The sequence below is a fragment of the Carettochelys insculpta genome, chromosome 5 (assembly GCF_033958435.1).
Source record: "Carettochelys insculpta isolate YL-2023 chromosome 5, ASM3395843v1, whole genome shotgun sequence".
Taxonomy (NCBI): Eukaryota; Metazoa; Chordata; order Testudines; family Carettochelyidae; genus Carettochelys; species Carettochelys insculpta.
Window position 1 is genome coordinate 104,181,354 of NC_134141.1, and position 13,311 is coordinate 104,194,664.

Below are 13,311 nucleotides of genomic sequence, written 5' to 3' on the forward strand. Positions count from 1 at the left end.
GGGGATGGTGAGAAACTGTTCTTAGTGGTGACAGATGGCTGAACAAGGAGTAACGGTCTGAAGTTGAAGCGGGAGAGGTGTAGGTTAGATGTTAGGAAAAACTACTTCACCAGGAGGGTGATGAAGCATTGAAATGCACTGCCTAGAGACATGGTGGATTAGCCACCCCTGGGAGTTTTTAAGTCCCAGCTTGACACGGTCCTGGCTGGGATGACTTAGTGGGGGTTGATCCTGCTTGAAGCAGGGGGCTGGACTAAATGACCTCCTGAGGTCCTTTCCAGCCCTATGATTCTATCATTAGTTAATGCAAACAGCTCCCTATTATAAAAGTAGCTCCCTATTATACATTTTTAATACATAAAAAAGAAATGCACTTAGAAATATAGCAGTGCACATTTTACCCTCACAAAAGCAAAAACAGCAAAAGTCTCAGTCATGCTGTTAGTTTCATGGTACAGATTATGATGTACTGGCTGAACCAGACACATATATGATCTGTAAATATTAGCTGCTGGCAAGCTAGTGTGTGATTTCTGGTTTCTAGAACAGACACATATACCTCTAGAATGAAAGTATATGACAATGTGGTTATGGATTACAGTGTATTTCAGGAGCAATCAATTATTTTTGTCAAGGTCCACATTTCTCGGTCAAGCTACAGCCAAGGTCCAGACACAAGAGAAACATTTTTCATGCTACACTAACAAGTAGTAGTAAATAAAAAGATTTTGTGATCCATTGAAAAGCGTTTCGTGGTCAGGATTTTGCCAACAGTTCACCTACTGACTACCCTGGTATTGTCATACTTAACACAAGACATTTCCAGATGCAGCAAGACTGCCCTCTTCAAAATCTCTATGGATCCATTAATTTGTTATTTGCTTCGGGAAAATTTGCAATAGTGATATTCTACATGTTGACTTATTTGTTCAGAAACTACCACTGGTAAATTAGTTTGTTTTACTGAAAAAACATTGGGCATTTTTAAGACATAATGACAGCAAAGAGAGACACACAAATGCATATTATGTAGGCAATGTGCTGAGTATAATTTACTTGCCACAAAGAGAATAAACCAAGCTAGCAATACTGGAAACTTTAAATTGCCACAAATGAAAACTTATAATATTGCACGTCTGTATGATGTTCTGGTGCTGAATGCTGCATTTGAATGGATATGGGCTGACCAAACACACACACTCCAGTAGCAGACTTTTCATTTAATGGAGAAAATATTAACAGCAAGTCTCCCATCACCTTATTTGCTTTCCTTCCACTGTCTGGCAACATCAGCCATAAAGTCCATTAAGAAGGACTGCAAGATAAAAGTTTACAGAAAACTTTCCACGTAAGTTCTGGGCTTGGATTCCCAGTCTAAAGAAAAAAGGTCACCCCTCTCAGGCCAAAAAATTAATCTTACACAGTCTGTGTGCATTATTTAATGTAGAGCCATTATGCTGGTTGTGCCGTATATATTTTACAAATAATGGACCTTTAATTTGCAAAGCTTTTCAGATTTGAAAATGCAATCTGTTACAACTTTTTTTAATGCCATCACATTTTACAATTCAAACCCAAACCTTACAAAACCCTCTTAAAAGCACACCATTGCTAAATACAGAAATACATTTATTGTAGTTTTTAAAATTATTTGGAAAATACTTTTAAGAAGAGTATTAGTAAATTACAAGGTACAGAACTCAGATCTGTTAACCTTTGGATCATAATACAAGTTTCATCTCTCTTTTTTTCACCATTAGGTTTTTAAGGGTGGTTGGAAAGCTATTGCACAAATGGTTTATAGGGGAAATTGTTTTATCAACTTTGATGACTTTACTGTGAGCAGTCTGTTTAGAAAACGTGGCTTCATTATTACTGTATTTTAGATTTAGGTAATGTAAGTATGTAACAGAGGTTGGGCTCCTTAAAAGATATTTTAATAACATATTACCATATTTTAACATCAGAGTTTTAAAACGAGAAGAAACGTAATAAAAGGAGAAACAGTAGCAGTATAACCTCTTGACCATGTGTTAGAAATGCCTGAAGAAATGGCTAAAAAAATAAGAGGAACAGACCCTTATCACGAGTCTTCCTCTGAAACTATAACATTAAAAATAAAAACTTCATCATAAGGTATATCATCTCTTCAAGAATCATTCAGTTTATTATACTGAAACTTGCAAAATATTTTAAATGTTTAGTTCATATTTTGCTGAATACAGAAGATAGCACTAATACAGGATCTATCTTCAGAGGTTAAGAACAGTTTTTCTCCCTCCTCCTTGTAACAACCTTTTAGGTACTTGAAAAACCGTCTGATGTCCCCCTCAGCCTTCTTTTCTCCAGACTAAACAAACCCAATTTTTTCCATGTTCCCTTGTAGGTCATGTTTTCTAGACCTTTAATCATTTTTGTTGCTTTTCTCTAGAACTTTTTGCAATTCGGCTACATCTTTCCTGAAATGTGGTGTCCAGAACTGGATACAGTACTCCAGCTGAAGCCGCCTCAGTAGAGTGGAAGAATTACATCTTGTGCCCTGCTTACAACACTCCTGCTAATACATCCCAGCATATTTGTTTTTTTGCATGTGCTACACTGTTGATATATGTAGTTCCTGATATGCTATGATCCCGCGATCCCTTTTCTCCAGACTTCTTCCTAGGCAGTCTATGTATGCAACTGATTGCTCCCTCCTAAGAGGAATACTCTGTATGTGTCCTTATTGAATTTAATCCTATTTACTGCACTTCATTTATCCAGAGCACTTGGAACAAGAGCTAGAAACTGTCCACAAACTTCATAAATGTATGCTCTCTACCACTATCTAAATCACTGGTGAAGATATTGAACAGAACCAGACCCAGAACTGATCCCTGTGGGACCTCACTCAGCATATCCTTCCAGCATGACTGTGGAGCTCTGGTAACTACTCTCCTAGGAATGGTTTTCCAACAAGTTATGCACCCACCATATAATAGCTCCTACTAGGTTGGATTTTGGTCAATAATTTTAATTCCATTAAAATGTTAGGTAGATCTAACACTTGGGCAATTTTTACCTACAAATTATTAGGATTGTCCAGGTCCTTCAAAATTTACCTGAATTATACCTTTTCTCTCATTTTCTCTTCTTCCTCCCTACACTTGTCATTCACTTCTCTTGTTCCACCCAAGTTGTCACTGTTTCATTCTGTGGTTAAATATTACATACTATTATTTTCATTCTTTATTATAAACACGAGTGAAGTTATTTTCTTTCCTTTTGAACCTGTAGTTGTCAGACAAACTGACAGTAGTTCACAATACTTCTGAGAAGTTGACATATTGTACACATTTGGAAAACTATCTGTGAACATATGTGTGAACCTTAAGAACTAACTATGTAGAGCCAACATACTGCACACAAGAAAAATGTACAGATTTATGAGATTATGAAAAAGTGAGTAATTACACTGTATCATGATCATGTTGGAAGTCTGGAGGAAGGCAAGACAAAGCTGGAGTGCATTTTGGTTAACTTCAAAATTAGTGTGGGAAGCAAGACACCAGTGTCTGTTTCCTGAAGACAAAAATGTTCCTCCAAAGCATTTTTACTGTCATGACATACAGCTGTGAGATTTGGAAATGTGTGCGCACGCACGCGCGCGCACGCACACATGCACACAAGCAGAAGAAGAAAGTGAATGAAACATTCAAAGATCAAGTTACAAGCAGAAAGTGAAAAAGGGAATCTGACTGTAAAACCAAGCTCATGCCCTAAACACAACACAACAACATGGAAAAGAATAAATCTGGAGTGACATGTGGCTTGGACTAACATCAGATGGATTTAACTAATGACTAGGGACCATGAATGAGAAATAGGCAGAATAGATGTGAGTAGAAGGTGGGTGCACAGTTTCTTGCAACAAGTCTTTGAAAACAACTTTGTAAGTAACATTCTTTTTGAGAAATACATAGAAATCTGTAAATATATTTTATCATCTATATTAACCATAGAATTTACTTGTACATAGACTATAGATAAAATGGTGACTAAAATCAAAACCCACTTAATATTGAACTTCAGTGTCAAGAAAACATTTAATATTATTTAACTTTAATTCACCCTAATGATGTTCTATTTTATTAAATAGTTTAATGGTACTATAGCACAATAATTTCTTCAGGAGACAAACCTTGCCCTGCTGGGAACAAAATGGTAATGAAGTGGAGTGCAGAAGCTCTAGATGTCATGGCAAGGAAAAGATATGGTGCCCCAGCAGGTGCATTCCCCTACCTTCCCATGTGAGCTACGAGGGGTGAGTTACATGACAGACGGCTTTCTGCCAGCACTGCAGCTGACTTGCTGCTTCAAATGGTGACATGGGAGCTGACTGATGCTCACCCACGCAGGGAAGAGCTTTATTAGCCTCTTCCATATCCTAGGAATGTTCCTTTGTGGTTTACTGATCTCACTCCTCTTACCAGTGGTGTTAGCCTGAGACCAAGCTTGTAGGCATGCAGGGGGCACTTAAGCTTTTATGGGGGCAAGGAAAGTAGTATTTCTCTCTGTATAAAATTTGCTGAAGTGTTATGGAGTGGTTGCTGGGTTTTTGTTTGTTTCTGTTATGGGGGAAGGGGCTTGTCTTTCTCTTGGTTCTCTGGAGACCCAATAGGTAGGGTGCTTTGGGTTATAGATCTTATTTGTTAAAAGTATGTTTGGGTCCAGTATGTGGACTCAGAGGGATTCACAGATCTTAGGGATCAATAACACAGGATGATAGTGCCTATAGCTAGTGAGGCAGACCCTAAAGTCTAGCATACCAAGCGATCCAATAGCTCACTCCTCCCAATGAGGCAATTCTAATAGGCAAGCAGGTTGTGGGAATTTTTAACCAATGGTGTTGAAACTCCTCTATTGTTTTGGGGATGGAGAATCAGGACAGCTTCCTCCTCCCATTCTCTCTCCATCACCTCCTCTAAGATGCACAGAATGAAACTGATATTGTAATGGCTGATTTAAACTATATTACCATGTTTTGTCTTTCTTCCTGCCCTGTAAGGGCCAAATCACAGTACCCAACAATGACATGGAGATTGGTGCTAGAGAGTTATTTAGAAAGCTTGCCCCTTCATACAATGGTGATTTGTTTTTACAGAGCAGTAAGTTTTTTCCAGGTTACCTACAAGCATACCTCATAGAACTGGAAGGGACCTCAAGAGGCCACTGAGTCCAGTCCCCCGCCTCACAGCAGGACCAAGCACTCTCCCTGATAGTTTTGTTTTTTTAATCTATTTGCCCCAGACCCCTAAACAGCCTCATCAAGTATTGAGTTCACAACCCTGGGTTTACAAGGCCAAAGTTCAAACCACTGAGCAATCCCCCTGTGTGGCTTAAGTTCCTTGCTGAACGGGTTTCACTGTGAAATGGTAATGTACAGCGTATAGCCCAACGAAGTCAAATGACAGTTTAATGAATGGACATACTAAAAACAACCTTGCTAAAAATAACAGAAAAGCTTCACATCTACATATTTCTGCATCAAATTCAAACGCCTTATCCCCACCTCTTGGTTCTTCCTAGCTTTGCTCCTGACTACTTCTGTCTCATTGCCTACTGCTTACACTCAATGTTTTGTGTCAGTTTGACATGCCTTGACGTTTCTCTGCTTTCCTTCTTCCACAAGCACCTCTGCGCCTTTTCTCATTGTTGGAATGGCCTCCTAGATTATATACACTATTCAGTCTCACTTCCTAACTCCTCTTCAGGACTCTTTTTATAGTACTTGAACAGCTATAATGAAAAAAGTATAAATTGATCTTATTTGCCAAAAGAAAAAAAAAAACTCCGATTTTAATTTGAGAACACAATTTTCCACAGGAGTTCTTAGTTTTTATGTATTTATCTTTGATGAGGCAATTTATTATTGAGTCGTTTATGCTGCTTTAGATACTGATTTTGTTTGATGAGGATGTCTTTTTTGTTTAAACGCATTGTTTTAGGGATACACAAGTGTTTGTTTCTGTTAAGCCCCCAGAGATGTTCAGAGACAAATGCCTTGAAACAAAATTATAATGATGGTTTCATAAACAAACATGTATTTTTAATGATTCTCAACATCACTGAAGAGGAAAACAATGTTAATCTTTTTTTAAAAAATCCAAATTCGAAAGAAGGATTATACTATTAATTTCTCTCTGACAATCAGTTTAGTCTCCTTAGTTACCTTGAGGTCACTGGTTGGAAAAAAGAGATAAGGTACATGGAATATATATTTAAATTATTCATAATCATCTTAAAGTGCACTCTATTAGTATTGCAATGTCACTTTATAAAAAACATACAAAGGTTCATAAAGAAAAGCACATGAATAAGCAGATGACCAAGAGCACTACTGTTAAAGCTACACTAAAAAGTTTAACATTTCAATACTGTATATGTTTAAATCAACAGCACACACAGGTGATGAAAGCCAGTCTCTGAAAAATTTATTGTTCTGTTAGAGCAAGTTTACACTTAGAATGAGTTCTAAAAACTCCATGCCATTAGGAAGTTTTACTACGTTTATAGTGGAAATAAAAACAGAAATAAAAATAGATGACAAACCAAAAATATAGAGTATACTTTAAAAAGGATCACAGTGGGCTCTCTCTCCCTTCTTTTCCTGCATATTTTCTCTTTACCCATTGAAATCAGACTTTGCTTAATCTTTGCAAAATCCCTAAATTGCTTGTTCCCCTTTTTCAGTTAAGACTGTTGAGAGCAGAATTTGAACGGGATACTATTAAATTAATAATTTATTTTAATTAAATTTTATTGACCAAAAGCCATCAGTTAAATAAAACCATCATGTTGTACTAGAGCTGTCATGTTTTCAAGCATTTACAACATAAGCTTGGCTTTAAGGTTTATTTTTCTTCTTTCTACTAATGCTTATTACTACTTCAGCATCAAAATAAATGAGCCCTACTCTGATTAATTTCTACTACTGAGTATGACAGTTATTTGCTCTATGACAGTGTTTCCTGGATGGTATTCCTTAGAAAAACTGTCAGGATTAGATGGCCACAACTTCATATATTAGGCAACCACAACATACTCCTGAGCTGGAGCATTCATGAGGAAAAGCCATGCCCCATACTCAGCTACTCCCTCCCTCATCCTCCCTTTTGTGGTACTCAAGCTCAGGGAGGGTGGGAGGTATGCCTGGAGAAAGATGCAGGAGCCAGGAGCACAGCCCTGCAGCAGGAAGCACCAGAGGGGCCAGCACTGACTGAGTGGTGGGGCGGGGGGCACTTGATGGAATAGGTAATGTGGCTGATGAGCCTGGTGGCCTGTGGGGGAACAAGGTCAGGAGTGCAATCTGGCCTCTCTGTGGCTAGATGTGCTCCTGTAGGTCTGGAGGGGTGCACCCCCAGAAAGGACTGCCCAAGCCCTGAGCCTCCCACTCCCCCAGGCACACTTTAGGGAGGGCAAGAGGAGTGTGTGAAACTCTAAGGTCCCGTCCTCCCCATTCATTCAAGGACTTTTGTGGCTGTTCCCTTTCATCAGGGAGAGAGGGGAAGTGCAGTTTGTTGCATTCCTCACTCTTACTAGGGAGTGCAGGGGACACATGAACCTGGACCTACCCCTGCTGGGTAGGGTGACCATATCTCCCATATACAGGCAGCTCCTCCCAGCCCTGGGGGGCTGGGAAGGAGGCAGCAACCGCACGGTCTCCCCAAGTCATGGCAGCCTCCAGAGCTCCTGGGAGCTCGAGGAAATGGCAGGGATAAGGAAGTGCAGAGCTTCCCCCCACCCTTCCTCGAGTCCCAGGGAAATGGCAGGGATGGGGCAGCTGCCCATGCTCCTCCTGCTTCCCCGAGCTCTGGGGAAGGGGAAAGTAGACTAACCTCTGGGCTCCCTGCTCCCCCTGCACAGCTGCTGGTGGAAAATAGGAGACAGTAAGTCCCTTTTCTAAAATAAGCAGGGGTGCCTTTTTGGCATCCCAAATACGGGACTGTCCCACCAAAAATGGGATAGATGGTCACCCTGTTGCTGAGGAACATATAGCACTCCCCTGGCTGTGACAGCTGGAGCTCCAGTGGCCACAGAGAGGCACTTTTTATCTGGCCCCAAGTTGTTGATGTGAAAGAGGGCCGGGATTAGTTCCCTCTAGGGAAGCCTGCATACAGACCCCTTCATCCCCAGAGCAATGATTTAAATGAATTACATACATTTTCCTTTTCCTTTTTAAAAAAAAAAAAAAGTGTTAAGGACCCCAGCAATGCTGGACAAATCTTCTAGATGTTTTATATGGCAAACTCAGATAAGAATATATTTGCTACTATCAACAGATTGTGCTACCTCTAAAGTTCTGAATCCATATAGCCAAAGACACGAATACTACAAAAGTGGGCATTCATGGACGGAATACTGACTAAACACATGAATCCTTACACTTTATATCAATAAACATTTTAGATGACTTAATAATTAGCATTTTGGGAATATAAAAGAGATCGCTCTGGATTTTGAATTTGTCTCCAGCATATTTTCTTTAAGCACTGTGAATTGCTAGTCTGCCCCAAATATTCAAGTAATGAGAAATACCTTCCCTGTGTGGATCATCCCCTTACTGCCATCTCTGCTGCACAACTTGTCAAATCTCCAAACCCCCCCAAGGGGCTTCCCTGCACATCCAGAAAGTGTGCGTGTGTGTGTGCATGCGCACACGCGCGTGCGCACATTAGCTTTGAGAGGGAGATTCAAGGATTGGGGAAGCCAGAGATGAGTACACTGGTCAGGAGGGATGCACATGTTCCTTACTTGCTTAAAACAGCCCCAACCTGTGTGGTCTTTTCCACTTAACTTTCCCTAGAGCAGTCTTTTGAACCCAAACAGCTAGTCAGCTAAGGAAGGCAGAGCCAGAATAGGAAGCCTAGTGTTTCTGCACACATGGCCCTGGCTACCCGTAAATCACAAGAGTCAAGTCTGGGGCCAGATCCTGTAACATTTTTCAGTAGGCTGTTGGGAGATGTCATGAGGACAATGCGGAAGGTTCTCCCATGTGAAGAGTCTTAGAGCCCAAAGCTACCCAAACCCTTCCAGGTCTTCAAACAGGAGGGAATAATCTGGATCTGTGTATTTTAAGAAGCTAGGAAGGAGGCTATTAAATATAGGGATCAGCCACATTGTTACCCCAAGTTGCAAAGTGACATGAATTTGCTTTAAGACTTACATGAGAAAAAAAAATTAATAGAAACAAATACAGGAAAAGCCCTTGATTGCTGACAAAATGTCTGTATTTTTTGCAAACAAACAGTCAGAGAGTGCTAATAGCAGGATAGTTAATAGGAACCAGGATATGGAAGCAGAAATTACCACATCGGAGGTGGAAGTCAAACTTAATTAGTTTTATATGACTGAATCAGAGGGTGGGGGATCTAGATAAGTCTCCATCCAAGAATATTTAAGAAAGTGACTCATAAAACTTTAAGTCCAATACCAACTTTTTTCAATCAATCTGTAAACTTGAGAGTTGTAGATTAAGGCTGGAGAATTGCTAATATAGTCCATATTTTTAAAAAAGGGCAAAAACGTGAACCGAAAAATTACAGGCCTGTTAGTTTGACCTCAATTGTAAGGAAGATCTTGAAACAAATTTTGAAAGAGAAAGTAAAGGACACAGAGAAACTGTAAATGGGATAAAATCCAACATGTTTGTACAAAAGATAAATCATGCCAGACCAACCTGATTTCCTTCCTTGAGAAGAAAATTAATTGGGTAGACAAAGGAAATGCAGTAGATCTCACCTACCTGGATTTCAGTAAGGCATATGATACAGTTGCAAATAGGAAATTCTAAGTTATATTTAAGAAAACGCAAATTAATCTAATAACCGAACATCAATAAGGAACTTGGTAATGGGGCAACTACATTGACTCAAAAGGTAGTCTGGAGAGTGGTTATAGTGGATATGCCCTGAAACCAATCTTATTTTAGAATTTTATTAATGACGCTGGCACAAAAAGTGGGAGTATGCTAATAAAAATTGTGGCTGACACAAACTTGGGAGATATTGTCAACATGCAGGCAGACCACAATATCATATAAGATCTAGACGTCCTTGAAAACTGGAGTAATAGAAATGGGATGAAATTCAATAGTGCAAGGGTTAAAAACAGATTAAGATTTGGGATTACGAACAAAAATTGTTCTAAACGAGATTTATCAGTTGGAAGCAGCAGTGAAGGTGAAAGACCTGTGTATGTTGATTCACCACAGAATGATTGTGAGACAGCAGTGTAACACAGACATGGAAAATGCTAATGCTACCCACACACTTTTGTGCAGTTCACAGTCTCATGTAGTGGTACCTAGAATACGTGACAGAGAAAGAGTAAGTGTCCTCTTCAGCCGAAACTGAGAGCCAGCTGGCCTCTAGCTCAAACTGTAGAGGTGCTTGCACTAAATTCCAGAGGTCCCACGTTTGAGACAGTCTGTGGGTAGTTACACTAACACAGTCCTAAAATGTATTAAGCAAATTAAGGTAGTGGAGAGATACTGTGTCTATCAGTACATCAGAAAGAGAAAGGAGTTAATTTAGATTAAGTTCCAATGTGGACACAAGAACAGATATAAACTGACCACTAAACAGCAAGTTTAAGCTTGAAATTAGATGACGGTTTCTAATCATGAAAGGAGTAAAATTCTGCAACAGACTTTGAAGAGGAGTAGTTGGAACCAAAAACCAATCAGTTTCCAAGACTCAGCTTGCGGCTGAGAGAGGGGACAGCATGATCAGACAGACTAAAGAGAATTCTTTCCCAGGTGTGTGGCTGGTGGTTCTTGCCCACACACTCAAGATGGAACTCATACCCATGAAATTTTGTGATATCCAGTCAATGGCCTTTTGGATTAATATCACTTCTATGTTAAATTTCACATTTTGGAGAATACAGGAAAACATTTATACCTGAGGTGCATTCCAATCTGTGTGTGTTTTGACCTTACCCTCCTTTGTATATTACCTGTATCAACCAAAGTGGGGCAACAGATGGCACTGAGATGGCAGATGTGTGGTAGCATGCATGGGAACCAAGACACTCACTGGGCCTCTGGGCAAGGTGGGGTAAGGCAGCTTTGTGTTTGCAGAAGGGGCAGAGCCTTGAGATGAAGGGGTGGGGCAGCCCACCCTCAGCAATGCCAGGAGCATGGGCACTGATGTAAAGGACCTGTGGTTCCAGATGCTATCACTGCCACAGTAGCATTGGCCAGGCACCCTAGACTCCCTTGAATCAATGGGCCCCAACACAGTTTCCATTCCCCACCCCCACAGTCATAGTAGCAGGGGAAATATTACATCACTTACATTCATATTCCTGTCCCAGACTTGGATAGAGCCATCTTGGCAGCCAGCTGCGATAAGTTTACCATCTCTGCTATACGTACAAGTTGTAGGAATCACCCTTTTACCTTGAACTGACCGTGGTTTAAACACACCTTTGTGCTTTTTGTCATCGTTAACATCCCATGTCCTCACAGTCCTGCCAAAAGATTCAAAGAATTAATTGCTTTAAAAACAGTTAAAACATATTAAAGATTTGCCCTAATTACATGAGGCAACCACTTTTTCAAGTATAACTAAACTAAAAAATACAAGATATCTAATTTTATTTAGATTATATCAGTAACTCTACAACAATACATAAATGAGACTATGCAGGTCGGGTCAGCAATGCATAAAATCACTGCACAATAATGGGGTGTAGATTTTGTTTCCTCCTTGTTCAGATGTGTAAACTCACATTTCTCCCCAGGCTCAGGATGAACATACACATTCCTTAAAAATTTACCAAATAAATAAAGTATGATACAAAATAAAGGGTCACAGCTTATAGAATCACCTGTTTATGCTCTGTCCCTGCTCCTCCCCTGCTCTGGCAGAGTTGGAGTGCCACAAATCAGGCAGCGGGAGGAGTGGGTTCAGAGCATGAATCAGCAAATTCATGGTGCTCTGATAGTGCTAGAAGCGGGGAAGAGGAGGACAACATACAGGACTCCAATGGCCCAGTGTGTGAGAGCCACATGGGTGTGGGGAGTAGACAGGGTCTGTGGGCTTTAGGTGGAACCCTAGTAGGATGCAGGCTGCTGTGGCCCACTGAGATGAAGGAGGCCCATCCACTGTTTCAGAAGGGGCATGTCAATGACAGGGATCGGAACTGTTTAATGAGTTGCTATATGACTATTCAGCACCTCATTAGCATAATGACAGCCAGTTGCACTTCAAAAGTCCTGCTCTTGAAACGCTAACTGGCTGTGTGGACATGAACACTTTGAAATAAATCCCAGATTTCGAAATTCCCTTATTCCCAAAACAAATTGGGAATAAGGGAATTTCGAAGTGGGGGGCTTATTTCAAAGCGCCCATGTCTATACAGCCAGTCTTCACTTCGAAATCAGCACTTTCGAAGTGCAACTGGCCTCCATTATGCTAACGAGGTGCTGAATATTCATATCAGAGCCTCATTAAACAGTTCCAAACCCTCTCATTTACATGCCCCTTCCAACAGGGAGGGGTAGTATAGCCATGACCTTTGTGACTGTCCATCACTGGTGCATACCGCAGGTTTGCATTTTTATTACTTTGTTTTGTACTATAACCACTTAAAGAGTCATTTATTTCTCGTGGAATTCTAATTCATTCTTAAAAAAAAAATCCTTTTGTTTCATTATAAGTGCTCAGATGTGCTGTGTATTACACCAGTTAAGATAAAATTAGCTAAGTGGGATATACTGTTCCTTTGGAAGCAGAGCACCTGGGATTTCATACATATATACATATCTCTTAGAACTGAAAGGGACCTTGAGATGTCATCTTGGCAGGACCAAGCACCACTCCTGACAGATTTTTTTTTTATCCTATTTGCCTCAGACCCCTAAATGGCCTCCTCAAGGACTGAACTCACAACCCTGGGTTTACAAGGCCAATGCTGTAAGTAGTTAATGTTGGGGGCTGGATATCACAGGGGAGCACCTCACTTGGGGACTGGGGTGCAGTGCTTGTTAACTTGCAAGTAAAGAGAAGGCTTGCATAAGCCACAAGACAGTGGTAGAGTGGCTGACATGCTGGTGGTATTAGGGAGCTAACACCCAAGTACCACATGCAAGACCTGCTTCTCTCTGTAAACAGCATGTAACAAGGCAATTCAATTCTGGACACCATGAGAAATGTCAGTTAGAGATTTTTCTATCTTAATTATTCTGATACTACAACCACCAGCAAACTATTTAAAAACAGCAGTCAGGGAGGCTGGCTGCTTAGTAATTCAGGTTTTTATTAT

The 13,311-nt window shown here is 40.3% G+C and overlaps 1 protein-coding gene across 1 annotated transcript in view; it reads right to left on the reverse strand.

Annotated features, from left to right (window-relative positions):
* The window catches only part of WDR70 (WD repeat domain 70), a 191,226-nt gene that overhangs the window by 70,706 nt on the left and 107,209 nt on the right, over positions 1-13,311 (reverse strand). Inside the window, exon 10 of the mRNA XM_074995637.1 lies at positions 11,340-11,514. Within this exon, the coding sequence (XP_074851738.1) occupies positions 11,340-11,514 (175 nt within the window). The remainder of the gene's footprint in view (positions 1-11,339; positions 11,515-13,311) is intronic.